Source organism: Etheostoma spectabile, chromosome 3 (assembly GCF_008692095.1).
Source record: "Etheostoma spectabile isolate EspeVRDwgs_2016 chromosome 3, UIUC_Espe_1.0, whole genome shotgun sequence".
NCBI classification, from domain to species: Eukaryota; Metazoa; Chordata; class Actinopteri; order Perciformes; family Percidae; genus Etheostoma; species Etheostoma spectabile.
Genome location: NC_045735.1, coordinates 1,447,150 through 1,457,641, shown reverse-complemented (window position 1 = coordinate 1,457,641; position 10,492 = coordinate 1,447,150). Strand labels below are relative to the sequence as shown.

General features: G+C 41.1%; 2 protein-coding genes across 2 annotated transcripts in view; both read left to right on the top strand.

Annotated features, from left to right (window-relative positions):
- sptbn4b (spectrin, beta, non-erythrocytic 4b) overlaps window positions 1–4,120 on the top strand; it is a 97,648-nt gene extending 93,528 nt beyond the window's left edge. Inside the window, 2 exon segments of the mRNA XM_032512112.1 lie at window positions 334–376; window positions 534–4,120. Of these exon segments, the coding sequence (XP_032368003.1) occupies window positions 334–376; window positions 534–869 (379 nt within the window). The 3' untranslated portion in view covers window positions 870–4,120.
- Window positions 4,121–7,983: 3,863 nt separating this feature from the next.
- LOC116686967 (oocyte zinc finger protein XlCOF6) overlaps window positions 7,984–10,492 on the top strand; it is a 5,441-nt gene continuing 2,932 nt past the window's right edge. The window contains exons 1-2 of the mRNA XM_032512049.1: window positions 7,984–8,622; window positions 9,496–9,836. Of these exons, the coding sequence (XP_032367940.1) occupies window positions 8,205–8,622; window positions 9,496–9,836 (759 nt within the window). The 5' untranslated portion in view covers window positions 7,984–8,204. The remainder of the gene's footprint in view (window positions 8,623–9,495; window positions 9,837–10,492) is intronic.

The following is a 10,492-nucleotide window of genomic DNA, read 5'->3' as shown; positions in this document are numbered from 1 at the left end:
CTAAATACAATTATGAACCTGAAAATGAGCATAATAGGAGCACTTCAACAAGGGCGCAATTCGGGAGATTGGGATGTTCTTAAATGTTCCAGTTGGCAAATTAGTTAGCTCCCTAGCGCACTAGCTACTAATGTAGTTAGCAATCTAGCCAGCATCTGGAATTACCTACACAAGAAAAGTTATTAGTATAAAAGTGTGTCACAAAGAAAATACATTATTATTATTATTGTACAGCAATATTCCCGCGAAAAACATTTCTTCTAGTTAAAGTTATACACCAAACATGTTTTTTGCTCTACACTTGTAAGTTCAATTTCTCTCTTTTTGTTGCAGAACGAAGGACGGCAGTGAGTTTTTGTTTCATGCAAAAGATGAGGTGAGACATTCTTGTTTTTCTAATTTGATCCCGAAATAGCAGCGGCTTTACTTTATCGGCGACATAATGTAAAATCCCTGAAACACCTGAAGTTATGTGATGCATATCAGCAAACAGTCAATACTCTCACATCTGTGATCCCTCTCTTCCGTCGCAGGACGACCTCAAAGTGTGGGTGACCAACATCACCGGCAGTATTACGGAGCACGAGGAGATTGCCAAATGGGGTCAGCCCCAACCAACTACCTCATCCACAGACGAGGGCACGCGGCGCGACGGCAGCAAAGCGGACAACAGGTCAGAGCGCGGCGGCGAGCGCTCGGACCGGGCCGATCGGATCGAGCGCGCAGATAAAGAAAAGGAGAAAGAGAGAGAAAAGGAGAAGGAGAGAGAAAAGGAGAAGGAGAGAGAGCGGGGCGAGCGGTCGGAGAGGTCAGAGCGGGGAGGGAAGTCGGACACAAAGCGCTCGGAAAAGTCCGCTAAGAAAAAGTGAGCCGGGTGACGGGTCGATCTCGGGATTTGAATCGTGAATCGTGAACTCCGGATAGGAGGCGGGGCCATAGAATGGTAGTGAACGCCCCCCTCCTTCGCTCCGCCTCCAACACTGTCAACAAAGCGGTTGTGTTTGGATGGAAAGTGACACACAGGACAGAAGGACTGACCCCAGGCTCACTCATAGGACGGACAGGACGGATTTGGTGCAGGAGACGTCTTTCTCTGTCTTTCTCTCTCTTCTTCTGTGTCTCTGTGAGAACACACAGAGTCACTGGCGCTCCGCCTACGCCCCCCCAACCCCTCCCCCCGGTGGCTGTTTCAGAGAACTGCAGAGAGAGTTCCGTGCTGCTGAACCTCGGGGCAGCGTTAACGCCAGAGAGACACGGGACATGCATTACATTAGCTCAAAGTCGGATTGCTGGTAGTGCGAGAAAACGTAGTTCATTCTGTTCCATGTTTGTTTTTTCTATGAGATGAGCTGTACATGTATGTATTTCTTGTCTGTCTGTCATAACTACTGTATCTATCTTTCATCCTACACTATGTCTCATTACTCAGAAAATGGAAAGACAATGAAATTATGCCCAAATGTTTTACAGACATACAAACTTCATCCAAATTCACTATGGACGGATCAGCGCTGATAAACAGCTGCAGCACTGAGCTGATTCTAGAAAGATGATGATGTAAGACGAGAGAAGAGTAGATGGCCAACCAGGGTGATTACTTTCAAAACAATCAGGAACACAAGAAACAGGAGGAAGTCAAAAATGTCTTAGAAACATACATCCAAAGGCTTGAAACCCTCAAGATAGACCCCCTACCCCTCCTTGAAATTTGCTTGAATTGTTGAACTCTGCCCACAAAGATCACACAGAGCTGCTTCCCTTTGTTTATATAGGATTTTGGATTACATTTGTGTAAGGCAGATGGGTCACAAGATGTTCAACCTGGGACATAAAGACAGTGTGGTCACTGCAGCCATTTGGGCTCCCAAGTTTAACTTATAAAAAAAATAACACATGTACAGTTCTTAGATAAAAACTTAATCTGATGGTAGACTCTGGCTCCCAGGGGTCTCATTTGTCAAAATGTCGTTTCATTTCACACACATAAAAAGGCCCAAAAAACTAAAGCCTTCTTATTTTAGAAAGCTGTAGAGGCAAAGATTTATCTATCAATATCTCAAAGGAAATTGGTGAAAATCCTGATAACCTGCTGATTTTAGCATCAAGGATCCCTTTCCCATAAGTTACATGTTTGGCTTTGGTCATAAGCACAAAATCTGCGCCTGGCATGTTTTTAATGAATGAGGCCCTCGGGCTGAAAACGGGCACCAGCTACTCTTTTATTCTCTTATAACATCAAACAACTCATTGGATATTCTCTTTGATTTATTCAGACAAATCTGTTGCATCCTTTTTTTTTTATACATACAGAGTTCAGAATATCTTGTTTTTCTGCTTGCAGTGTGTTTGTGCGTGCGTGCGTGCGTGCGCGTGTTGCTGCTCTCCGCTCCCAGGATCTCCATAGCTCTCAGGTTATCTATGTTAGTGTGTGCTTACCGTGTGCTTCACGACGTGTTAATATGTTTGTCCCCTCAGACGCCACCTCAGTCTTCCAGACATGTCCAAACCATGACACACACACACACACACACACACACACACACACACACACACACACACACACACAAAGGAGAATATAACTCAACAGGTTTAAAATGTCAACGGTTATAAACATGGTCCAGAGTGTAAAAGGTCGTCAACTTGTCCAGGTCAACATCTCATTAGTGTAGAATTAGATGGGAATATATGAATGAGTGAATGAGTGAAGTGACACACCGTTGAGAGCCGAGTTATCAGACAGACCAAATATTAAGACAAAGAGGGTTGAACTATGTGTAAGTTGTGAGACTGCATGATTTGCTTGGAGAGAAATCACTCGTCAATAGAAGCTTGGGTTTGCAGCCCGCTGACTCGGCATCCACGCATCAGCTTCTGTTACATTTCCTGTAAAGCTCAACTCAAAGCCATAAGGGGAGAAGGGTCAGAGTCTAATGAACTTGCAAATGCAGCTGGGGACCTTTGGGAAGCACCAGCCGCAAAGGCTGATGGGCAAAGTAAACTAACTCTCCTGCCCTGGCAGGAGCATCTTCGTCAAATATGCGCATCAGAAAGTACTTCAAATCATTTCAAATACCAATACTGTTTTAATATCACTGCTGCTGTATGAAAACCTTTTTCATTTTAGTTCTGGTGTTTTTAAATCTTTCAGTTAAAGTTAAAAATGAAGTCATTTCATTTTCAGACGTGTAAAGGATGAGATGGTCCCGATCAGGGCTGGTCTGCTCATGGTGTATAAGCTATGTTCAGGACACGTTTGTTTACTTTGTCTCTGGTTTTCCCTTTTTTAAATTAAACCCCCCCACTATTGACAATAAAAGAAAACACTTTGACATGATTTTTGATTGCAAAATGGGATTTTAGTTGTACTTTAAACTTAAAAGTTTCCACTCTCCTCTCAGGAGGCTGTAAAGCCCAAAAATCCCCACGAAGAATTAGTTTTTACATTTTCAGAAGTCAAAATTTTCCAGGTTAATTATTCCGTTTCTCAAAAGTCTAATGTTAAGGTTACGAGAGTATTATTATATCTCACTGCTTTTTTTTTTTCTTTCTTTCCAAGGTTGTACCTCATTCACTTCAAGATTTTTAAATTCTGTCCTCACCTGTTGGTCAGCGTCTTGTTTGTTTATCATAAAACATAAAACATGTCTCCACAACTGTAACTTTAAATGATTTTAACACACTTTATGCATTTAAATTAGGTGTGAATGCCAGATCAATGCAATCATTTACATGCATGTTGGACACAACCAAGTCGGAGTTAAAAGAGGTGAATTTTTAGATGAGCAAATCTTCCACGTGTAAAGTGACGCGATACAATCCTCTGCTGTCAGATTCGGAGTCCAACAGCGTAATAAACGGACACATTTTGTTTCTGTAGAGACACGCGGGACAAAACACGCAGGGTACAGCTAACTCGTCAACAGAAAACATTACAAGGTATTTCATTTGAACCATTTTTACACCACGGAAACAAGAAGACGTGTGAAGGTCAGCGAGGTAAACATCGTGGCGGATGGTACCCTGCCCGTCTGTGTGTGTCTGTGCTGTTCACATCCGAGTCTGTCTGTCGGCTGAGACGAAATGACGAATAAAATACCTTTTGGTTTATCATATGTGTATTTATAGTCAGTGTTTTTCTTTTCTCACTGGAAATGAATGTAAAACTTGGGGAAATGTTTCAGCGTGGGTGCAGATCAGTTTTAGCGCCTTCTCTCTGAAAACAGCATGTAGATCATAAGATAATACAAAATGTACATTAAACCAGGAATAAGAACATCCAGTTAGTCGCTGGCAGTTGGATAGAAAGTGACATTTTCCCCCTGACACGTTAGTAGAAGGAAACGCTGACGCAGCCATTTCTCAGTCTGATTCCATTCGGTCAGCGACATAAAACAGTTTGAGTCTTTGACATGTTGCATCTTGTACACCAAAACCACACAGCAGTATGCAGTAATACGGAGTGTGATTTATAAGGATTGTAGAAGTGTTTCTTCAGGAATGAAAATTGTGAATGTTGATGATGATGATGTTGATCATGGTAGCAATGAACTGAGACATTATGCAATTTTTTTTTGTGTTGCACTAGGGACACTGGCCTGTTGCAGAGCTGAGGCCTGATGGTCAGTGGTGTTCAGCAGAGGGACGTCAGATCCAGACAAGTTAAGAATAATCTTGTTGGTTGGAAGAATCTTTTTATGTTGTTTTTTTTAGGTGATAAAAGTTTTATTTATTTTTTCGTACTCTTCCCAGTTGCCCACGTGGGTCAACTAGACAGCAAATGTGTGCTAGAGCTGAAACAACTAGTCCATTATTCGATTGGTTTATCAACCGGAAATTCATCAGCATCAATTTTGATATTCGATTCATTTTTCAAGTCATGTTTTTAAACAAAACCTCATCAAATATCTGGTTCCAGCTGTGAAGATTTGTAGCTCTTTTCCCATTTGTTTTATAACAATATGAACGGAATATCTTTATGGTCAGCACAACAAAAGAAGAGGTCGCCTTAATATGGAAGCCCATTTCTGCCAGTAAAAGAAAAGAAATGAAAACTAAGCGCTGTGATGAAAAAGAATGATACTGTAAGACATTATAATGAGAAACTCTCTCAAAATATTGAGTTAGTTTCTCTGAAAAAAATAACCATGTATCTTAAAAACAATGACCTAGTTTCAAAAAAGAATTACTGAATATCACAAAATAATGAGAAATGTTCTCAAAATAGCTCATGTTGACAAAGTTTCTCATTATGTTGCAATATAAAGTCAGTATTTTTAGAAATGTTCTCATTATTTTTAAAATGTTTCTCATAATAATAATGACTTACAGGATATTTTTCCTCATCATATTGGCAGAAATGGCCTTCCATACATTAAGTTCCAGAAAATTGTGGTACCAGCTCATAATAATAATAATAAAAACAATTGTTCGGCCTAATTCATGCGTTAATGTTGAACTTGAGAACTGGAAAGAACAGCTGTAAAATATCTACTCTCACATTCTACATCCAGCATGTGTTGTTATTTATTTCAAAAACCTTTTTACACATAACAGCCACGTGCGGCTCTCATCACGCTCTTCATTCGTCCGTCAAAATCGATCTAGTACACACACTGCCTGAAATATATCGTCAACAAAATACTTTTGAATAGGGCTACAGACTACAGTGAACACAATCAACCTTAAGTATCATTTTTGTATTTGTTTCTATGTTTCTGAAGACAATCAGGGAAGACTCTGGGGCTCAAATCCGGCCTCAGATCTTCAGTTGTGAGGTTTTGTGGAGTTGAGTCACTAATGAGAATAAGAGGCGGATTATGTGAACACGTGGCTCTTTTATTGGAGGTCTAACATCTATAAATGCACTGGTTTTCTTACAAAATTATCCTCCGCCACATTAGGACGACTCAAGCGTCATCAGATACAGTGATTCACGACCTCCTCTTTCACTTGGAGTCACTTTTCTGCAGGAAACACACCCAAACAGACATATTTGCTGCCACGGTTTCCCTCCTTCCAGGACCCAGAACACCACTGCCTGTCTGCCCTCAGCCTGTCGGCCTCTCTGTACGCCTGCCTACAGCAACCTGATGATGTACAAATGTATGTGATCATGATTATTTTCTGTAAAAAAAACAAACAAAAAAAACAAGAAAATAAGTTTTTCCACGGCGACGCTGGGAAAACCGCCCCTTGTCTTTGTTAAGTTGAACTTTTTGAGTCTGTGTGGAAGTGAGATTGTTGATAAGCCCGGTTTATAACACCTCCTCCACACAAACACAACAGGACAAAGAGCTTGCATGATGACATAGTCTCTATTATGGTACTGCTGTGCATGTCTTCAAGTCCCATCCCTCCACTATGCAATCACTGTAACATACCGGGGCAACACCAGAAAAAGGGGGAATGAATGAACCAATAATGTAGAAAATGATCAGAACCTTCTGCGAATCATTTGCTTTGTACAGTCGTTTCTTTGAATTGATGAATACAGATTGTGATAATGAAAGATCATGTTTGCGTGTGTTTTTTTTTCAAGCAGGTAAGTGAGGCCTGGGGTTTTGCAAGGGCTGTCCTTTGGGTGCTCCAAGGAGGGCGACAACGTGAGCACACTGGATGTAAAAGGGCGATAATTTAAAGTCAAATTTCATTGATGGCATTGATAGTAAAAAAACATAAATCACCTAATCAATAATAATAATAGTTAATACTACCCGGCAGTATACAAAGTAATTCCAAATAGTTCCACCTCATTGATGTACAGTACACATTATTATCAAAAAGTATAATCCAATAATATAAAACATATGAATCTGAAATGGGGCATTCTACCTAATGAGTACTTTTGGTAATTTAAGTTTATAATGCCGCTAATACTTTGATTTGAATGCAGGACTTTTACTTGTAACAGTATTTTAACACTAATATCGTTACTTTTACTTACTTACTTTTACTTCTGAATGTGACACAATGGAGTGAATACTGCAAGGCTCTCTTTGTTATTCATAAAGACACAGGATTAGATTGTAATATATAGTTTTGAATTGTTTTCTCTTTAATATTACCTGTATTAGGAAGTATGTAACTATGTAAAGCCCTGATGGTACACACTCCGGTCCAGCGGGTGACGGTATACGTTGGTTTGCGATCGGCCATTAAATCAGGGAAGAAAATTCCACCACTGTATCATAGACTGTATATATTATATTAATATTACTGGTCCATGCACTGAATGGGACTTTAGGCCTAGGCTCGCCTTCAGGCTGAACAGGAAGTGACATAACCCCTGTGATCCGCTTCCAATTTAATAAAATATTATCAGACCCATGTATCAGCTTTTACACAGCTCTCAGCATGCCCTACATGTGATCTGATTTTAATTAACTAATTAATTAGATGATCCCTAATCTGCTCAGATTCAGTCTCTCTGACTTCTAAACGTCGCTATCAGCCACACAACATGTGTTCTGGACATAGACTGTATTATTAATATGAACTGGACAGAATAAGTTGGCAGTTAAAATCCCTCAGATTCAAAAACATCAAAAAGTTTATATAAAACGTCATCATGTTGAGTCGATTCTGAACCAATCAGCTGTTAGATCAGAATCAGAAATACTTTATTGATCCCCGAAGGGAAATTCTGTGTTACAGTTGCAAGAAGTATATAAATAGAGTAGAAATGTATGTAAAAGAAATACAAAGAGTGTGGATATGTACAGTATTTACAAAATTAAAGGTATTTTATTAGACAGTATTTACATAGTTAAGGAATTGTACTGGTGAACAGTAATTATGAATAATCGTAATAAGCTGAGAGGCTGGCTTTTCCCAATTAGACATAATAAAGAATATGAATAAAAAAAATTGTCATGTATTGTTTCCCAGCATGCACTGGGTCCGCCTGGGTCTTCTTTAACTGTCTGTGGTTCTCGTCCACTCTACAGGCGAGGCGCGGTTCATCTCGAACGAGCCTTTTATTTTGAAATGTCGACGTGACACCGGAAGCGGATGTACAGCACGGACTATTTTGAGAAACGCGCAGGCCGCCATATAAAGGACAACATACATTACGTTTTCACGGAAGAAATCCTGTTGCGTTTAAAGTCCAACACACTGTGATTTAAGTTACTTTTTAATCTTTGTGAAATGCCCCGCGCCCGGGCGGACACAGCCGGCTGAGGGTTGACTTAGACGGGGGGGAAATGGAGGCGAGGTTCGGCGGCGAAGTGGCGTCGATCGTGGAAGTCGCCATCCAGGCAACCGTGTCCCTGTTCAGGGACGTCTGGGCGGAGGAGGCGCCGAGCACCAGGTGGGAGGAGGCGAAGCTCGGCGAAGTCCAGGAGATAGAGAAGTGTCTGGTGGTCCAGATCCACAAGGTGTTCACGGAGTTCTCCTCGGAGCTGATCGAGGAGAACGAGGCTCTGCGGGCCAAGGTGGAGCAGCTGGAGGATGTGCTGCACAGGAAAGCCGGGCAGCTCGAGCAGGAGCTGGAGGTGCGCGTGGTGCAGCTGGGCAGGGAGATGGAGCAGCTGGAGCAGGAGCTGAAGAGCATCAGTGACAGCAGCACAGGAACACGAGGACGCCCGACCCACATCCTGATGCAGGACGGCTCCCTGATCGGTGAGAGGCGGTCCTCGGTCACTCTTAGGGCCACGTGATACCTGCAGTCAGTTAGATCAAGTTTGGAAAACATGACAGCCGCGAGGACGTGTTAGGATGTGTGGCTCAGGGGAATGTATCGAAGTATTAGGGGTGGGGGGGTGGATCGATACAGCATAGTGCACAATAATTTTAGTGGCAATACTGTATCGATACACATATCGATCTTTTTATCTTCTTATTATATATGTATGTTTATTTATTTTATTATATATGTTGGTCAGTCTGTCTGCTCGACAATCCCATTTTGCAGCAATATAATTGAAGTGATATGAACAAATAGTGAAATGTTTCTTTTTAGATAAAACAGATGTTGACAAAGTTTCCTTTTGGGGACATCTGAACATTTGAAATTTGGAAAAATTAGAATTTGGAAAAATTAGAATTTGGAAAAAAGGTAATATATTGCAATATGTTAAAAATTGCAATAATATTGTATCGTGGCTTAAGTATTGTGAGTATTGTGATTAGAGATTTTTAATTTTAGTCCCACACTACTGGGCAATATGTTGATATTATATCAACATAGACGTATGAGGCTAAACATTTTAAATTTTTGGATATTCCATATTGTGAAATGACACGCGCAAGTGTTGTGTTGTCTTGCCCTGGCTATAGAGGCTGCATTAGAGTAAAGTGATGTCATTTTCTTTCCTCATTGTACTACACATGCTTTGATATTTTCAGATACTATTTATTTGTGTCCGTGTGTGACAGTAGATTAGTTTCTACGGGGATAAATCCGGTGTTTCTTGTGATCAACACATTATGCAGCTCTGAGCGTGAACATCGATCAATGTAACAACGTTGATTTCTGTCTTTGACGCGACACAGGAGCACCGGCTGCGTCGGTCTCCACCGGTCCTGATGCCCCTCTGGCTGCTGCTGCTGCGGAGGAGGAACCCACCTCGAACCCCCTTCTGGTTTCATCAGGAAGCCCTGAAGCGGCTCCCAGCTCCACCGCTGGATCCGTGGCCGTCCCTGAATCTGCGATAGCCCCGATGATGTTGGTCGGCAGAGTCCCCCCCGCTCCCACGGTTCTGCTGCTGAGCACCGGCCAAGTCGTCTACCAGCCTCGCGTCTCCGAGACCAAGGGATCGCCGGAGTATACGCCGCAAGACGTCCCCAGTCCAGACTCCAGCGCCGTCGGCGATGACGACTTGGCACAGGACAAGGTTTGGGGTTCCTGTGCTGTTTTTTTGGTTAAACGGGGTCGATTCTGATTTGTCTAAAAGCAAGTTCAGGTTTGAAAATCTTAAAACACTCAAACCTGAACTATTTTGTATCTGTATACTAGGGATGGGGGAAACTCGATATTTTCAGTGGCAATGCTGTATCAATACACAGGCACTAAGTATGGATTTTTCAAAAAAAGGTTGGAAAAAAGGTAATATTTTGCAATATATTATACTTATGCCACGATACTGTATTATTGCGATTTTAAATATATTGCAAAATTTTCAGAAGAAAGCTGATTCTGAAAATATTGCATTATATTTAAAATTGCAATAATATTGCATCGTGGCATAAGTATCTTGATGATATCGTATAGGGAGGCCTCTGGTGATTTCCCCCCCTACTGTATAATAGAGCTGGGCAATATATCGATATTATATCGATATCGTGATATGAGACTAGATATCATCTTAGATTCTGGATAACGTAACATCGTAATATGACATAAGTGTTGTGTTTTCCTGGTTTTAGAGGCTGCATTACAGTAAAGTGATGTCATTTTCAGAACTTACCAGACTGTTGTAACTTTTTTAACAATATTGTAATAATAATTGTATTATTTACCTTTACCCACTTAGTCATTATAGCCACATTA